Source organism: Zingiber officinale, chromosome 3B, assembly GCF_018446385.1.
Source record: "Zingiber officinale cultivar Zhangliang chromosome 3B, Zo_v1.1, whole genome shotgun sequence".
NCBI classification, from domain to species: Eukaryota; Viridiplantae; Streptophyta; class Magnoliopsida; order Zingiberales; family Zingiberaceae; genus Zingiber; species Zingiber officinale.
In genome coordinates this window covers 24,644,854-24,664,016 of record NC_055991.1, presented here as the reverse complement: position 1 = coordinate 24,664,016, position 19,163 = coordinate 24,644,854, and the positions used below count along the sequence as shown (strand labels likewise).

Here is a 19,163-nt window from a genome sequence, read left to right as displayed (position 1 = left end):
TATATTAATATAATAGGTGTTTGATATATTTTTTAATAGGTAATATATATTAACGTTCAAATGTGGACGCCTTCAGGAATAATAAAGAATAATAACTGATGCAGATATATGACGGAAATTAAATTATAACAGGTCGTACCAATTTGCATGAAATATTCATCATTACGTGTCAAACCTCACGATATTTGACCTTCCCATTTTACTTTTCTTCGGTCAAAAATTCTGCAAACTGTATTGGACACGCATGCAGACTGCCATGGCACGTAGAAAAAGAGAAGTAGACATGAATGCATGTGCATTGACGATCTTTTCTCCCAGCTCTGTATATATGCACATTGCGCCTTCTCATGAACATTTATCCATCCAATTAATTATTCCAAAACTATCAGCAATTAATTAATAAATCATGTGTTGTCTTCCCCTCTTGCAGTCCATCATCCACCCTGATTTCCATGAAGTGTTCGAGAGAATGCCTCTGTGCGACAAGCTCAGCTTCCTCGTAAATGATTGATGATCATCGTTAATTGATATGCCATTCATTTTTCCAGTGTGTGGTCTTGATTGATCTCTCTACTGCATACAGTACGTGCACTCGCTGGACAGGCTGAAGCTATGGCACAAGCTGCCGGTGTTCCTGGGGCTGACCTACTTGCAGCAGCGCCGGACGCTGCACAACAAGTACAACCTGCGCGCCGTCGGGGAGAGCGAGACGACTCCGTTCGACCCCAAGGACTACGCGTACCGGACCGATGACGGGGAGTTCAATGACCCGAACAACAGCAAGGCCGGGGGCTATGATGCCTTCTTCGGAAGGAACATGCTCCCTCAGGATCAAAACGATCGAGTAAGTGTATACGCAATTAAATGCTTTCTTCAGGGAAGAGCTAGCGCCTTGAGCTTTGGAAGTGATGCATCATGATCTGTGTGTAGTTGCTGAGTCCTCATCCGGCGATCGTGGCGACGAAGTTTCTGGACCGGAGAGGAACTTACAAGGACACCGGTAAGCAGTTCAATCTGATTGCAGCGTCATGGATACAGTTCATGGTGCATGATTGGATTGATCATCTCGAAGACACTCAGCAGGTAAAAATAAGAATTACACGTGTATAATATTCTTTATGAGGAATTAACAATATAATCACAAAGCACTTCCTTTGTTTTTATTATCATCACGAAGGTAAATTTTCATTTTGCGAAAAAAAAATCCTTACCTTATTTTTTTTCATTTAAAAATATTCTCTTTTATTTACTAATTAATCTGATTTTATGATTAAAATTACTCTAATATTAAATAATTTTTTGCTAATATTAGGTCAGTTTTAATCAAAAAAAAATTGGAGTAATGTTGACTCTGTTCAATTGGTCAAATAAAAAAAGGTCATTTGGGAAGAAAATTTAGGATGAGTATTCTTATGATTTTTTTTAAATATAAGGAGTTCTTTTAATAATAAAAAAATAAAGAACCTTCTATTGATCTTTTTTTTTCAATTACCAAACATAATATTGTTTTCTATATATCAAAACATCATTTTAAGTTTAATGGAAAAATGATATAAATTAATAAAAGTTATTTTTTTTCAAAAATATGAGAGGGGTATGAAATAAAGAAAAGCAAATTCGAGTGGAAAACGCAATCTACTTTTAATATAATTAGAAAATTACGTGTATACACCATATAATATCCTATTTATTAAATAAGAAAACAAAATAAAATTATTGTTAAGTGAAAATATATAAGTAAACTAAAAAACATATGCTAACTATTTTTTTTTTAAAAAAGAGATGCTTAAAAATATGTAAAAGGAAAAGGTTATAAGTATGCTTATGAAAATTATAAGAGAAATTTTTTTTTAAACGAAATTTCCTCCATAACTATTTGCATTAGTAAAATACCATAAATCGATCTTGATTTATATCATTATGCTTGGTCTTTAATTAAAATACTTTAAAACCTATTTTTTTTAATTCCCAGCTGTGCTAATGTATAAAGTTATACTTCCACTCATGAAAAAACCATATTAAATTTAGGCCCCTTTGTACATATCACAACTTACTAGGTATTAAGTTCACATTACCCTTGCTAAATTCATGAATAGCATATGAGATATTATCATTATAAGATTTGGAGTTCAAATCTCAACATATCTTAGGTAAATATCTTTCTCATATGTCAATCATTATTCCAACTATTAATATTCATCCGTAATTTATTCCAACTATTATTTCATCCTTATTGATACTAAAATAAATTAACAAAAACACTAAAAATGAATATAATTATTTTTTACCATCATAAAAAATTTATATATGTCATCTTTTAATTTGGAACATTAAATTGATTCTGATGCTTATTGTGGACTTAGATTGTCCTTACGGCTCCTGCGCATGTGGCCGACCAATGTCCCCTTAAGTCGTTTCGGTTCTACAGTACGAAAGAGATTCCCACACATAAAGACTTGATCACCACCGGTAACTTGAACATCCGTACTGCTTGGTGGTACGTTAAATGCTATAATTATACATTATATTAACATCAAAAACTAAATTAAAGGTTAATATTAACATATTTAGTGGGTGTAATTTGCATCCATATTGTAATATATTGTTAGGGATGGAAGTGCCATCTATGGGAGCGAAGGGAAGAAAGAAATGGCGGTGAGGACCTACGTCGACGGCAAGTTGAAGCTAGGCGATAACAATCTCCTTCAGCACGATCCCGTCACCGGAATCGCCATTTCCGGCGACATCCGCAACAGCTGGGCCGGCGTCTCCACGCTGCAAGCCCTCTTCGCCAAGGAACACAACGCTGTTTGCGACGCACTCAAGGCAATGATAATTAATAGAGCGTTTAATTAATTTCTTATCAATTAATCATATCTTAATCGTAGTTTTTATTCTCGATCGATTTACTGCAGGCAGAGTATCCCTATCTGGACGACGAGGAACTGTTCCGGAAAGCAAGGCTGGTGACTTCGGCCGTCATCGCCAAGATTCACACCATCGACTGGACGGTGGAGCTCCTCAAAACCCACACTATGAATGCTGCCATGCATGCCAACTGGTAATGTATATCAGTCCTGACATGTCAAATTCTTTAGCCGTTTCAACAGAAACACACATTAATTAACGCTGGTAGCAATGAAGGTATGGGTTGCTGGGGAAGTGGGTGAAAGACAGGTTTGGGCACATTGGAGGAGAAGCCCTCGGAGGACTCGTCGGTCTGAGCCAACCGAATAACCACGGGGTCCCCTACTCCCTGACAGAAGAGTTCACCAGCGTTTACAGAATGCACCCTCTTCTTCCAGACTCTCTCCACCTCAGGAACATCAACACCACTCCTGGACCGAATAAATCCCCACAGTATCTCAAAGAGTATGCATGTGTACATTTTAGTTTTGCTTGATAAGAAAATAAGATAATTAATTGTGCAAATTAATGGGGTGTGGAACAGAGTCAAGATGGAGGAGCTAGTGGGGATCAGAGGCGAGTCGAAATTGGGCGAGATCGGGTTCGAGAGGCAGTTGGTGTCCATGGGACACCAGGCTTGCGGCGCCCTTGAGCTGTGGAACTACCCATTGTTCTTTAAAGATCTCATCGCTCAGAACGTCGACGGAACAGAGAGGTCAGATCACGTCGACATGCCTGCTCTCGAGAGTACGTCTAACTACTGTTATCCTGTTTTATTAAAGTCGATCGATCTTTTTGTTTTTGTTGTATGATAATGATCCGGTACTGATCGATGAAACTGTATATACATAGTCTATCGCGATCGCGAACGGAGCGTCCCACGGTACAACCAATTCCGCAGGGGCCTGCTGATGATCCCGATTTCGAAATGGGAGGACTTGACGGACGACAAGGAAACGGTCCAAGATCTGCTCGAAGTCTACGGGGAGGACGTCGAGAAGTTGGACCTGCTCGTAGGCCTCATGGCGGAGAAGAAGATCAAGGGATTCGCCATCAGCGAAACTGCTTTCTTCGTCTTCATTATCATGGCATCGAGGTATATATATATACACACACAATATCATGCAATTATTAACGCAATTAAATGCAAAACTATATCGATCATTATTTACAAGCGAATCAATATTTACAGGAGACTGGAAGCTGATCGATTCTTCACGAGCTACTTCAACGAGGAAACGTACACGAAGAAGGGGTTTCAGTGGGTGAACTCGACGGAGAGTTTAAGGGATGTGATCCAACGCCACTATCCCAGAATAGCTTCGACATGGATGAACTCCACGAGTGCATTCTCCGTGTGGGACGCTCCTCCCAACTCCTTCAATCCCGTTCCATTGCTCCTGAGGTTTCCCAGTTAAAAAGCGACGATCGAGCTAGAAGATATACAGATTCAAGCGTGCTAATTAATTTTAAGTTGAAGAAGGCAAGTAATGTACGTAGATGTTGGAGTCGATAAGCTTTCTGAATTCGTTTGATTCGTAATTGATTGTATTCGTGCAATAGTTTAATTAATTGTGTCGGTGTGGTTATTTCTTTGAACTAAGTTTGATATATAATTGTTTTAAATAAAAAAGGGTCATATGTATTTAGGGGGCGTTTGATATAGATTACTCAATCAGAATGATAATGGGTTTGATTGAGGGTTAATCATAATGAGAATCAGTGATTGAATTGTTGGTGCTTGGTATAAATAATAAAGGTGTTAATATAATGTGATTGATGTTGCTAGTTAAATGAAAGTATACAATGGGAATTAGTCAAATTTCTAATTTTACTCTTACCATTAAATAATACAAGAAAAGTTGTAACAATCGCTGGAATATGGTACAAATAATGCACCTACAAAAAAAACACACAATCGTCGGAATATGGTCAACACGGTACAAATAATGCACCTACGAAAAAAACTTACGAACAATTATTATACATATTGTAGTTTTTAATCAAAAATAAAAAAATAAACATATCATATTGTTTGTTTTTTTATTTTTAAAAAATATAAACAAGCAGTAGTCGTCGTTTAAAAAAACTGCTATCATGCCGTATACCTCAAGCATAGTGGGCATATTTCACAGGCTTATTATTCATATATCGAAGTACAAGTAAACACAACACATATCTTCAAAATAAATCATTATTAGCAATTAATCATTGTTTGAACACAACATTAGTTAACATACCATCCTAAAAATACAAAAAATAATCAATTAATTGAATGATAACTAGGTAGTCATTCGAAACCTGATTACTAAACAAGATAAGTTAAAGAAATGTTTCCAGATTTTTCAAAACCAACATATTCAAATCTATAATTACAAGAAATTGAGCATAAAATCTTCTACTTCAGATGAATCTAAACTAAACAATAACTTAACTTTCATAGCATTCTCATAAATTACTTGAACAGCCTTGCACTTGTTCTTCCCAACAAATATGTACTTATTCAACATCTCAAGAACTTATGACATTTTAGAAGATTTACCCTAAACCCAAACTAATATAGACTCAAAGTGTGAGCTAATATTTTGCATAAAATCATCTACTCAATCACTGAGTAATTTGAAGTTACTGTCAATATGCATTCCTTGCCTTCTTTGAAGCCTTTTCAACTCTATCAATGGGTAATTTATTTTTCTCCTTAGAGTGAGATGCTCTAGATGTAACAAATGGTTGTTAATTTGACATTGAATCAACTTCAATTACATTGTCAGTAATTGTATTGTCATATGTTATGGATAAATCATCCTCAACATCAGTATTTGTTATGTTATGTGCTATCATTGAAGGATGTTCTATAGCAAGGATTGTTGCTTTGTCTCTGCTATGTACCATCTCTAACTCTTAAAGATAAGAGAATAATATAATGAATAGGTCTTTAGCTTCGGAGCGACCCTATACCAAAAAAACAAACAAAACAAAAAAAAAAGCTCTCAATAATTGAACAATGCCAAATCAAACTATAGCCCACAAACAATTTTTATTAATTTTTAAAAAAACAGCATAGCGTTTAAAGGTATAATGAACCAATATCTATAGTAAACAGAAGAAGAAGAAAACACAAATCAATTATATGTACCTTAATTCATTCAAGATACCATATTTCTTCACATGCTATCTTCTTTTCGACATAATTTCAAGTACAACCACTTTGCTTGTATTTTTCATTGATATCATGCAATTTCTTCTTTAAGGTTTTAATTCTAGAATCAATGTGAGTGACATATTTTGTTAAATTTGGCAGCATTTGGATCATAATTCTTCTTAACTCGACCATGTATAGTTGTTCTTGAAACCTCCATCAGCTTTACAAAGAAGATCGGTTGTCATATCCTGCAAACATCTTACTAATGTCAAACTTTCCACTTCCAAGCAGAAAACTTTATTTTTACCTCTTCCACGTATAACCTTCTTCCCCATAGAGTCATCAAGATTATTCTCCATCCTACTTTATATCAAAGTCACGGAAAGAGTAACTATTAAATGTGTAACAATATCAAATCATGTTTAAAGAAAGTTGATGATACATAAAACATCGACATGATACATAAAACATCGACATAATGCATAACATTAAACATAAAAGTTTTACAAAGGTGAATACAAAAGAAAAATAAAGAACAAACATCACACCAATCATAGTAATTCCATATCAAGTAACCCGTTTTGCCAATTATTAAACATTTGGAGTACTAAATTATTCCTAAAAGTTATTCATTGATCCGTTGGGTAATTATCCATATGTACTCTGTTTCATTCTCATGATCACTTTCATCTTCATGTCTCATGAATTTATAGATTAAGTTATGAAGCAAACAATAAGAAATAATAATACAAACTTGGATTTGTATTGGAAAAAATGAAGGGAAAGCTAGAATTTTTCAACGTCCCTTCAACAATCCAAAACACCTCTCGATAGCATTTCTTGCTCTAGAGTGCTTCATGTTAAAATATTCTTTGGTTGTCTTGGGTCGATGGCCATCAAACACATTGACGTGATACCTATGTCCGTGATAAGGTGCAAAAAATTCATCTAAATTACAATATCCAACATCTACCAAATAATAATAATCTATACCAAGGGAAATAAAGTAAATGCAAGTATTCCATAAAAATGGAAAAAAAAAACTTAAAGAATAAAATAGTTACTATTTACCTTTGGAGACTTTAAGGCTAGATGGCCTATTGATGGCAACATAAAGAACTCGACCATCATGAGCAGAACCTTCCCAACCAGGTAACACATTTATAAATTGCATATTTGGGCAACACACTCCCAACACGTTTGCAGCAAACCCCCTTTTCTTATGCAATGACATTATTTTTCTTCTTTAAGGTGTGTCACTAGGATAAAAGTTCATCTAAAGCACCTAAACAATCCTATAATATTCATAGAGTTGAATGAAAACTATTTTAAAAGATGAACTATACGTGATTAAAAAAATATTATGTTAAATGGTTTCCACCTATCTTCTTTGCAATCATCGCGTACCAGCTCAGGTTTCTTTAGCAATATATGGTGCAGTTGTAAAATTGCTTGAAGACAAAGATTAAAATGACAACTAATTGTTTCTCGACTGTTGGTACAATTTCCCTAGGTCAAGATTGACCAGTTTGACTAAACTTAAATTGGCTCAAGTTTGAGTCATGATATTTGAGTTTTAATGTTTGACAAAAATGAAAATTGAAGGTGCAATTGCCTGTTTGGGGAGATTGCTGGTGTAATTCTCATCTAGTCAAGGTTTGACTAGTTTGATGTGAAAAAGAGGCAAGTAGGTCAAGGTTGATCGGATACTTGACTGAAAAGTTCTAACTAGAAGTTAGGTAAGGGGTAAGTCCAACAGGAAGGTTGGCAGAAGATAATAATCCAAATGGGTCAGTGTTGACCGGATACTTGGTGTGAAGAGGCTTAGTAAGTGAAGCTACGCAGTGTGAAAGTCTTGGTGAGTGAAGCCAAGCAGATGAAAATCCTGATGAGAGAAGTCAAGTGAAAGTCCTAGTAAGTGAAGCAAGGCAGTGAGGAAGTCTTAGTGAGTAAAGTCAGGCGCGTGGAAATTTAGGTGGGTTAAGGTTGATTGGATACCTAGTGTTTGAAAGCCCAAGTGAGTCATGGAGGACCGAACCCTTAGCACGAGATGGTAAGTTTAAGTGGATCAAGGTTGACAGGACACTTGGTTAAGGATTGACCAAACACTTGGTGGCGAAGTCCTAGTAGGTCAAAGTTAACCAGATGTTAGGCATGAGGGAGTTCTAATAGGTCACAGTTGACCGAATGTTGGGATTTGGAACCCTAAACTTGAGTTAGTCAAGTTAGGATTGGTAAATTGATCAGTTAATCAATTGGGAGAGTTTTTGCAAGCAATGATAGCCCAATCGATTTGTTGATCGATTGGGGCTACGCCAATTGATCAGTTGATCGATTGGTGGTCGTTCGCATAAGACCACAGTGCGCTCTCCAATCGATCAACCGATCGATTGGGATATTCCAATCGATCAGTTGATTGATTAGGGTAGGTTTTCTCATGATGACGTGAGCAAAGTAGAAATCAATTGGTCAATCAATTCCGGATTCTTCTGCGAAAGCATAGAAGGTTGTTGAATCGATCAACCGATCAATCCAACTATTGGTTGCTACTCGAAATACCATTTTGTTTCCCCTGTACAAGAATTTATACAAGCACAGAACTTAACCTAGCTACCCATGTGCTCTACTGAAGTTAAACTTGGATTGCAAATGATGCTTAACATTATTAATCCAAGTTGCTCTTCAGAAAAACTTGGATTGGAAACGATACTTAACATTTTTACTCCAAGTTCAACCGATGTGTTCTTCATAAGTTAAACCATATTACAAAAGTTAATTAAATATTTATTTCAAAGATTGACTTCTAGGTTAAACATGACAAGACACTAAACCTTCTTGGGTATGAGATCATCCACCACTTCCTAGATAAAGCCTTTCAAAGAAATCAGATATTAACTTCTTACAGTAACTAGGTTTAACTACAGAGACCTCAATAGAAGCACAATATCGAAACATGAAATTGAAACACAAAATCGATAACAAAAACGATAGCAGAAAATCGATAGCCTCTTGTGTTTGGTTTTTCAAGATCTATACAAAGAACATGAACTAGTTATGATGTGGAAACAAATAACTAGTTATACCTTTCTTTGTAGCTTATAGACCTCTTGATTTTCTGTTATATTCCTCTCCTCCTCTTGGACGTCGTGTGGGCGACGATCTACCAAGATGAAATCATCATGCTCCTTCTTTTCCTCCAAGACTCTTGAGCCACCAATGGATGCCAAAATAGGAAACTTTCTCTTTTCTTCTTCCTCTCCAAGTAACCGGCTACCAAGATAGAGTCTTCTCCAATTCTTTCAAGTTTAGGCCACCAAGAAGAGATGAGTGCCGACCTTAGAAAGAAGAAAGGATGGTGTGCCGCCGGCCTAAGGAAGAGAGAAGAGAGAGGGAGGAAGGGTCGGCCACACCAAGGAAAAGAGATGAGAGAATAGGGTTGTGTATCTAATGAGACACCCTCACATTCTCTTTTATAATCCTTGGTTATGGCAAAAAAGGAAAGTTTTAAATATAATTAAAACTTCCTTATTTGTGATCTCCCCTTAAAAAAGAAAATTTTAACAACAATTAAAATATCTCCTATTGTACATGGCAATAAAGGAAAGTTTTATCAAAAATTAAAATCTCTCTTTTAAATATTATAGATAACTACAAATAAGAAAAGATTTTAACAAAATTAAAATCTCTCTTTAATCTTTTGTAGATAGCTATAAAAGGAAAGATTTTAAAATTTTAAAACTCTCTTTTAAAACCATGATGATGGCTATAAAAGGAAATTTTAAAATTAAAATTTCTCTTTTAAATCCCTTCATGAATGACTACAAAAGGAAAGATTTTAACAAAATAAAATCTCCTTTTAATCCTAGTGGTATGGTCGACCCCATGCTTGGACACCAAGCATGGTTTGGCCGGCCACCTCTTGGGCTCCAAGTTGATGCTTGGCCGGCCCCCTTGCACCAAGCAAGGATGTCTCCGGCCCATTACTTAGGTAAAGAAGTGGATTTGATGGATATAAGGCTTTATAGAGGCTACAACAGGGACTGAGAGGAGGAATTGGTTTTGGTCTCCCAATAAGCTTGAACTTCCTGTGTTCGCCCCGAACACCCAATTCAAGTTCATCAATAATAACTCATACCACTAAAGAGTTATTATTGAACTACCGCACCAATCCCATATTACATTATGGGCTCCTTCTTATTATGAGTGCATTAATCTCCCTGTGTTTAAGATATCGAATGTCCACTAATAAATGAGTTACTAACAATTCACTTAATTAATATCTATCTCCAAGAGTAGTACCACTCAACTTCATTGTCATGCCGGACTAAGTCCACCTACAAGGTTTACATGACAATCCTTATGAGCTCCTCAAGGGAACATTATCAACCTAAATTACTAGGACACAGTTTCCTTCTATAATCAACAACACACCATATAAATAATATTATTTCCCAACTTATCGGGCCTATTGATCCAACTAAATAAATTTCACCCATTGATAAATTAAAGAAATAAATACTAAGTATATGTGCTTGTTATTATATCGGGATTAAGAGCGCACACTTCCATAATAACAGAGGTTTTGTTCTTTTATGCAGTCAGTATAAAAAAAACAACCTCAAATGGTCCTGTTCAATACATTCATAGTATACTAGTGTAATTTTATAGTTAAGATAAACTAATACCAAATTACACTATAACCATGTGTCAACCTGATATCTCATATTCATGATTTGTGAGATTAAGTTATCACCTATATGTTAGTTTCAATGTATTAATATTGTTTTTATATATTAATACTTCACTAGGAATAATGAACAAGTAGTGTCTATATATATCTACATACTTTCACTATCAATTCAACTAATTGATATATTGTACACTATAACCTACTACTCTACGATATTATTATACGTATTTATTTAATACTATATTATTATACGTATTTATTTAATACTGAACTGATATAAATATAATATTTCATTTTATCTTTTATTAATTAATAAAATATTTTATAATTGATATTAAGATTAATATTAATATGTATTTGATCGGGCTAGTGCCTCGATTGGATTGCAGACGCTCAGATGTGTGCTTGGTCGACCGTGTGTCCGATCGGTTGATCGGTTTGTTCTGGTGGATTGACTTCCTCTACTGCTCCCTTCCTGTGCAGTTGATGACGGAGATTTCGAAGTATATCAGAGATAGAGGGAAATAATAACATGCATGAGTCATCTTTGAGATAGACCGAAATAAATGCTTCTTTTCCCACATAATTATCTTGTTTCTTTTATAATTAATCTCGTTTCAATTAATTGCTTGTCTTTTCGTCTTATAGATAGCTAAATAAATAAATGAATAAATAATAGAGTTGACTGATTTTCTGTGTTCTTCTCTCCGTTTGAACTTGTCGTTGTAAAATAATGTACAAGAAAAAGATAAGGAAATTGCTTTCCCTCCTCTCAAGTAAAATGATGCACAAAAGAAAGGTAAAGAAAATTACAGAAAAAGAGAAGAGGCATGCATGTGTGTGCATCGATCTTTTCTCCCAGCTCTCTATAAATTGCGCCTAGCTTCTCACGGACATTTTATCCATCCAACTAATTATTCCAAAACTGTCAGCAATTAATCATGGGTCTTCCCCTCTTGGTGTCCCTCATCCACCCTGACTTCCATCAAGTGTTCGAGAGAATGCCTCTAGGCGACAAGCTCAGCTTCCTCGTAATGATCATCGTTAATATACATTTCTAGCGTGGGACTTGATTGATCTCTCATGTACATTTTGTGCGCTGCATGCATGACAGTACGTGCACTCGCTGGACAGGCTGGGGCTGTGGCACAGGCTGCCGGTGTTCCTGGGGCTGACCTACTTGCAGCAGCGCCGGACGCTGCACAACAAGTACAACCTGCGCGCCGTCGGGGAGAGCGAGACGACTCCGTTCGACCCCAAGGACTACGCGTACCGGACCGATGACGGGGAGTTCAACGACCCGAACAACAGCAAGGCCGGGAGCCATAATGCCTTCTTCGGAAGGAACACGCTCCCTCAGGATCAAAACGATCCAGTAAGTGTATACGTAATTAAATTCTTTCTTCAGGGAAGAGCGCCTTGAGCTTTTGAGATCATGCAACATGATCTGTGCATGTGTATGCGAGAGTAGTTGCTGTGTCCCCATCCGGCGATCGTGGCGACGAAGTTTCTGGACCGGAGAGGAACTTACAAAGACACCGGCAAGCAGTTCAATCTGATTGCAGCGTCATGGATACAGTTCATGGTGCATGATTGGATTGATCATCTCGAAGACACTCAGCAGGTAAAACTAAGAATTATACATGTATAATATTCTTTGAGGAATTAACAATATAATCACAAAGTACTTCCTGTGTTTTCATTATCATCACAAAGGTAAATCTTCATTTTGCTAAAAAACAAAAAAAAAACTCCTTACATTTTTTTCATTCTAAAAATAGTCTCTTTTATTAGTACAATCCAACACTATTATAGCACCAGAACTCCTCATGATTAAAATTACTCCAATATTAAATATTCTTTTGCTAATATTAGGTCAGTTTTTATAAAAAAAAACTTGTAGTAATTTTGGCTATGTTAAATAAAAAAAAAGGTGACTTGGGAAGAAAATTTAGAATAAGTATTCTTTTAATAATTAAAAAAAATCGAGAACCTTCTTCTTGTTTTTGCAAATACCAAATATATTTTTTTTCCATTTTAAGTTTTAGGGCAAAATGATACAAATTTATGAAAGTGCAAAATTGATTGGAAAACAAAATCTAATATAATACCTGCATATCTTGATATGAGTGACGATTAATGATGTTCGATGTGAGTATTCTGACATAATTAAAATCTAAATTTTTTAATTTCTCCTCATCTGTATATATAATGATTTTTTTTTTCTCTTGCATACAATATGGTAATGGATTGCAGAAATTAGTACCAAGATGGTACTAATTTCTATACAAACAAACACCACCTAATTTGTAGCCTTGGTGCTCGTTTGTAGAAATCAACACCACCTTAGTGTTGCTTTCTATAAACTAGCACCAGTGTGGGTAAGTGATGTTGATTTTTACAAAATAGCACTGGTGTTGATTGCAGAAATCAACATCAAGTGGTGCACCAAGGCTATAAATCAACACCACTTTGGTGTTGATTTATAGAGACTAGAACTAATCGGTGCACCAAGACTATAAACCAACATTAATACTGGTTTCTATCCAAGTGGTGTACTAAGGCTACAAACCAGCATTAAAGTGGTACTGATTTATAGAAATCAGCACCAAGGTGGTGCTGATTTCTATAAACAAAAATCAGCACTAAGTGGTGCACCAAGGCAATAAACCAACACTACCTTGGTACAAATTTCTACAAACTATCACCAATGTTGGTAAATGATGTTGATTTCTATAAACCAACACTACAACCTAGCACTGGTGCTCGTTTGTAGAAACTGACACTGGTGTTGATTTGTACAAATTAACACCAAGTGGTGCATCAAGGATATAAATCAACACCAAAGTGAAGCTAATTTTTATAAACCAGTGCAACCTTAGTGCTGGTTTGTAGAAACCAACACTAAGTGATGCACTAAGGCTTTGTAGAAATCGGTACCCGGCGGTGCACCAAGGTTACAAACCAACATCAACCGTCTTGATGTTGATTTGTAGAAATCAACACCAAGTGGTGCACCAAGGCTTCAAATCAGCACCAAAGTAGTGCTGGTTTATAGAAACCAGTACTAAGTGGTGCATCAAGTCTTTGTAGAAATCAGCATCAAGTGATGTACCAAGCCTACAATTGTGGCAAAAGGCGAATACGCTCGCCCCCAGCGCCTCCGCCAACCCGTCCCAAGGCCAACACAGAGGAGATAAATCACAGGCGGCTACTAGTCTTTGGAATAGTGACTAGCACATAAGGGAGGTATTTACCTCGGATTTGCCGAGATTCGAACCCCAGACCTCATTGTGGCAACACCTCATGCGCTAGCCACTAGACTCATCCGAGGGGATGATGCACCAAGCCTACAAAACCAATACCAAAGTGGTTCTGATTTCTACAAACCAACACCAACCGTCTTGGTGTTGATTTGGTGCACCAAGGCTATAAATCAACACCAAGGTGGCGCTAGTTTGTAGAAACCACCACTAAGTGGTGTATCGAGGCTTTGTAGAAATCAGCACCAAGTAGTGCACCAAGGCTATAAACCAGCTTCAAGGTGGTGTTGATTTCTACAAATCTTGGTGTTGGTTTATAAAAATTAGCACCAAGTGGTGCACCAAGGCTACAAGTCAACACCAAGGTGGTGCCCTTGGTGTTGGTTTTTAGAAACCAATACAAAGTTGTGCACCAAAGATACAAACAAACATTGATGTTGGTTGTAGAAATCAGTACCACCTTGCTACAAACTAACACTAAGTGATGTACCAAGACTAATGGTTTGTAGAAATCAGCACCAAGGTGGTTCTGATTTCTACAAATCAACACCACCTTGGTGCTGATTTCTATACATTAGCACTAAGGTAATGTTGGTTTCTTCAAACCAGCACCACCTTGGTGTTGGTTTGTAAAAACAATCACCAAGTGATGGACTAAAGCTACAAATTAACACTGGTGATAGTGTTGATTTATAGAAATCAGTACCAAGGTGATTCTGATTTTTACAAATCAACACCAAGGCAACAAACCAGCACTTAGGTGGTGTTGGTTTGTAAAAATCAGTACCACCTTGCACTACAAAAAACTAAGTTTTAGGGACTAAAAATTTTCATCCTAAATCTGCAACAAATTTAGTGACAAAAAAAGAAATCGTCGCAAATTAGCAACAAAATTTGCAACCAAAGATTTTTATCGCAAATTAACAACAATAATATTTTGTCACCGAATTCATTGCCAAATAGCAGCAAAAATAGATATTCATTGCAAACTTTGCGATAAATAACATATTCTTTACATATTTCAGAACGAAAATGAGATTCGTTGCAAACTCTATGACGAGTTAAACCAATTGGTGTTGGTTTTTACAAACTAGCATAATTTTACGTGTAGGAGAGAGAAGATAATTGTTGCACATGCAAAAAAAAGAGAGATTAAAAAAATTTAGATTTTGGCTGTGTCAGATCTTTTACGTCAGATGTTGTCCACTGCCACTCATTTAAAGGTATGCAGGGTATTAATATAGTGTCCAACTCCATTTTCGTGGTAGTTTCTACGGCTGAGATGACTCAGGGCGCCTGGAATCACTCAAGACGCCCCGAGTCATCTTAATCACGGAAACAAGGGCATAATTGGAGTTGAGCACCATATCTGACGCCTAACAGAATAGCTATTATCCTGCGGATTGACAAGAGGGAAGATTGAAAGAGAAACTCAAGAAAAAAAAAGGCCAAAAAGCAAGGGAAACTTATAGGATTTACCAAAAAGGAAACTTTGTTAAAATAAAAGAGGAATGAATCCTCATATAAATAGAAACATGTGTTTATATAAATTCTTGACCCTAAGATAAAGAAAAACAAAATCTCAATATATATACCTAAATTCCAATCTGGTAAAGAAAGAAAATAAATATTTCTAGAAAAAGGAATTTCTTGATAGAAATTAAAATTAATAAAACATGATACTATTATAGACTAATTATGAACATAATTACCAAGAATACCCTAAATACCATAAAATATAAATTACTAAAATATAGTAATAAAAGCTTTAGAGGCTCGATTGAGAGCCTGAATGGTAGAATTTGGGCCTAAAAATTGGTGGTTACAGGTACTTAGTAACAAATATAAATTTTTGAATTCTGTACCCATAGCTACCTACATAATTTTATTCTATAATTACCTAGAGTTAATTTGGAACTTTAACATCAACCTAAATTTCTTCCTTAACTATTTCCATTAGTAAAATACCATAGATCGATCTTGATCTCATTATTCTTGGTCTTTGATTATACGAATCTAAAAAAATATTTTTTTTTCCAAAATATCGAGTGAGACAAAACAACTAGAGTTGTTAGACAGACCGATCTCAAAGGACGGGTCAGCTCATGGTGGAACGAGTCGACCCATGGCAAGCAAACCATTTAGTGAGGCGAAACGGGCCGACTCGCTTAGCGGATTAAAAAAATCCCCAATCCAACCTAACTAATGGTGGGTTGCGGATTAGACGGACCAATCCATGAATCTACCAAAAAATAAAATAAAAAAAAAAAGTTTGTGACGTCTTAGGTTGACCCACGAGTTGCTCAGAGAAAATCTTCATGAATGAAAATGAATTTAATACATATTACTCAAGAAAACATGTACAAGTTAAGAAAGCTTATCATAAAGATAATTATAAACCAATCTAGTAATCCCAATTGAATCAATGCATTACAAAATAGCAGCAAGTGTGCTCTTAGCTTTAATGAATATGAGAGAAGCGCCAAGAAACCTCAACGAATGATCAAGGTATATGTGCAACTATTTCAACATTTTCTCAACCCGTGGATCAACATAAATCTGCTACAAACTGACCTGTGTAAATCATGAGCATAGGTGGATTGGTCCATCTTAATCTATCTTCAAATGAATTAATAAAATTTAATCTAATATATTTAAATTATTTAGTAATATAAATTAATTTGATAGATATAATTTAAATTGACGACTCCACCGCTTGAGTGCATCGTGCCGATTTATAGCCTTCCATCACCTCGCTGGCTCTTAAATTTTTGAAAGATCTCTAATGTCCTTTGGTTCATTAATTATATCGTTTCTGACGACGGTTGTGGACTTAGATTGTCCTTGTTGCTCCTGCGAACGTGGCCGACCGATGTCCCCTTAAGTCATTTCGGTTCTACTGTACAAAAGAGATCCCCACCCACAAAGACTTGATCACTGCCGGTCACTCGAACATCCGCACTGCTTGGTGGTACGTTAAATATATGCTCCCGTTGACTTTATATTTACAATAAAAAACTAAATTAAATGTTAAGATCATATTTAGTGAGTATTAGGAATAGAGTTTTATTTGATTAATCCGTATTGTAATCTATTGTTAGGGATGGAAGTGCCATCTATGGGAGCGAAGGGAAGAAAGAAATGGCGGTGAGGACCTACGTCGACGGCAAGTTGAAGCTAGGCGATAACAATCTCCTTCAGCACGATCCCGTCACCGGAATCGCCATTTCCGGCGACATCCGCAACAGCTGGGCCGGCGTCTCCACGCTGCAAGCCCTCTTCGCCAAGGAACACAACGCTGTTTGCGACGCACTCAAGGCAATGATAATTAATAGAGCGTTTAATTAATTTCTTATCAATTAATCATATCTTAATCGTAGTTTTTATTCTCGATCGATTTACTGCAGGCAGAGTATCCCTATCTGGACGACGAGGAACTGTTCCGGAAAGCAAGGCTGGTGACTTCGGCCGTCATCGCCAAGATTCACACCATCGACTGGACGGTGGAGCTCCTCAAAACTCACACTATGAATGCTGCCATGCATGCCAACTGGTAATGTATATCAGTCCTGACATGTCAAATTCTTTAGTAGTTTTAATTAACGCTGGTAACAATGAAGGTATGGGTTGCTGGGGAAGTGGGTGAAAGAAAGGTTTGGGCACATTGGAGGAGAAGCCCTCGGAGGACTCGTCGGTCTGAGCCAACCGAACAACCACGGGGTCCCCTACTCCCTGACAGAAGAGTTCACCAGCGTTTACAGAATGCATCCTCTTCTTCCAGACTCTCTCCACCTCAGGAACATCAACACCACTCCTGGACCGAATAAATCCCCACACTATCTCAAAGAGTATGCATGTGTGCATTTTAGTTTTGCTTGATAAGAATATAAGATACTTAACTGTGCTAATTAATGGGTGTGGAGCAGAGTCAAGATGGAGGAGCTAGTGGGGATCAGAGGCGAGTCGAAATTGGGCGAGATCGGGTTCGAGAGGCAGTTGGTGTCCATGGGACACCAGGCTTGCGGCGCCCTTGAGCTGTGGAACTACCCATTGTTCTTTAAAGATCTCATCGCCCAGAACGTCGACGGAACAGAGAGGTCAGATCACGTCGACATGCCTGCTCTCGAGAGTACGTCTAACTACTGTTATGTTATCCTGTTTTATTGAAGTCGATCGATCTTTTTGTTTTTGTTGTATGATAATGATCCGGTACTGATTGATGAAACTGTATATACATAGTCTATCGTGATCGCGAACGGAGCGTCCCACGGTACAACCAATTCCGCAGGGGCCTGCTGATGATCCCGATTTCCAAATGGGAGGACTTGACGGACGACAAGGAAACGGTCCAAGATCTGCGCGAAGTCTATGGGGACGACGTCGAGAAGTTGGACCTGCTCGTAGGCCTCATGGCGGAGAAGAAGATCAAAGGATTCGCCATCAGCGAAACTGCTTTCTTCGTCTTCATTATCATGGCATCGAGGTATATATATATATACACACACAATATCATGCAATTATTAACGCAATTAAATGCAAGACTATATCGATCATTATTTACAAGCGAATCAATATTTACAGGAGACTGGAAGCTGATCGATTCTTCACGAGCTACTTCAACGAGGAAACGTACACGAAGAAGGGGTTTCAGTGGGTGAACTCGACGGAGAGTTTAAGGGATGTGATCCAACGCCACTATCCCAGCATAGCTTCGACATGGATGAACTCCACGAGTGCGTTCTCCGTGTGGGACGCTCCTCCCAACTCCTTCAATCCCGTTCCATTGCTCCTGAGGTTTCCCAGTTAAAAAGCGATTATCGAGCTATAAGATATACAGATTCAAGCGTGCTTAATTTGATGTTGAAGAAGACAAGCAATGCACGTCGATAAGGTTTCTGAATTCACTTGATTGTATTCGTGCAATAGATTAATTGAGTCGGTGTGTTTATTTCTTTGAACTAAGTTTGATATATAATTGTTTTAAATAAAAAATGTGTATTTAATTATTTTACCCGTCTATGTTACTAGTCACGATCGATAAATCACTAATCGTCAGATCCTGCCGGTCAATGCGCTCTGTTGACCTCCCTAAGTTTTACCCACCTAGTAACAAGAAGGTTCTGTGGGGTCCACGCACGGCACCATTATAAGGGAACGACAG

At 37.0% G+C, this 19,163-nt stretch overlaps 1 protein-coding gene across 2 annotated transcripts; it reads left to right on the top strand.

Moving 5' to 3' along the window:
• The first annotated feature begins 363 nt into the window (after positions 1–363).
• On the top strand, positions 364–18,942 carry LOC122056220 (alpha-dioxygenase 1-like). Of its 2 annotated transcripts, none has more exons than XM_042618055.1 (10): positions 364–499; positions 11,854–12,114; positions 12,211–12,363; positions 16,840–16,973; positions 17,104–17,320; positions 17,410–17,555; positions 17,623–17,850; positions 17,929–18,131; positions 18,242–18,485; positions 18,584–18,942. In XM_042618055.1, the coding sequence occupies exons 1-10, from the start codon at positions 407–409 to the stop codon at positions 18,807–18,809; spliced, it is 1,905 nt and encodes a 634-aa protein (XP_042473989.1). In that variant the 5' UTR covers positions 364–406; the 3' UTR covers positions 18,810–18,942. The 2 variants fall into 2 exon arrangements, with proteins under 2 accessions (XP_042473989.1, XP_042473988.1); XM_042618054.1 differs by lacking the exons at positions 11,854–12,114; positions 12,211–12,363; positions 16,840–16,973; ... (4 more) ...; positions 18,242–18,485; positions 18,584–18,942 and adding exons at positions 584–844; positions 931–1,083; positions 2,364–2,497; ... (4 more) ...; positions 3,760–4,003; positions 4,100–4,644.
• Positions 18,943–19,163: the final 221 nt, after the last annotated feature.

Bases quoted from the DNA above. Each gene is read 5' to 3' on its own strand.
- LOC122056220 (XM_042618055.1), top strand. From the start codon at position 407: ATGTGTTGTCTTCCCCTCTTGCAGTCCATCATCCACCCTGATTTCCAT. The intron at 17,321-17,409 runs GCAATGATAATT...GATTTACTGCAG, and splicing joins CTGTTTGCGACGCACTCAAG to GCAGAGTATCCCTATCTGGA. The intron at 18,132-18,241 runs GTACGTCTAACT...GTATATACATAG, and splicing joins CGACATGCCTGCTCTCGAGA to TCTATCGTGATCGCGAACGG.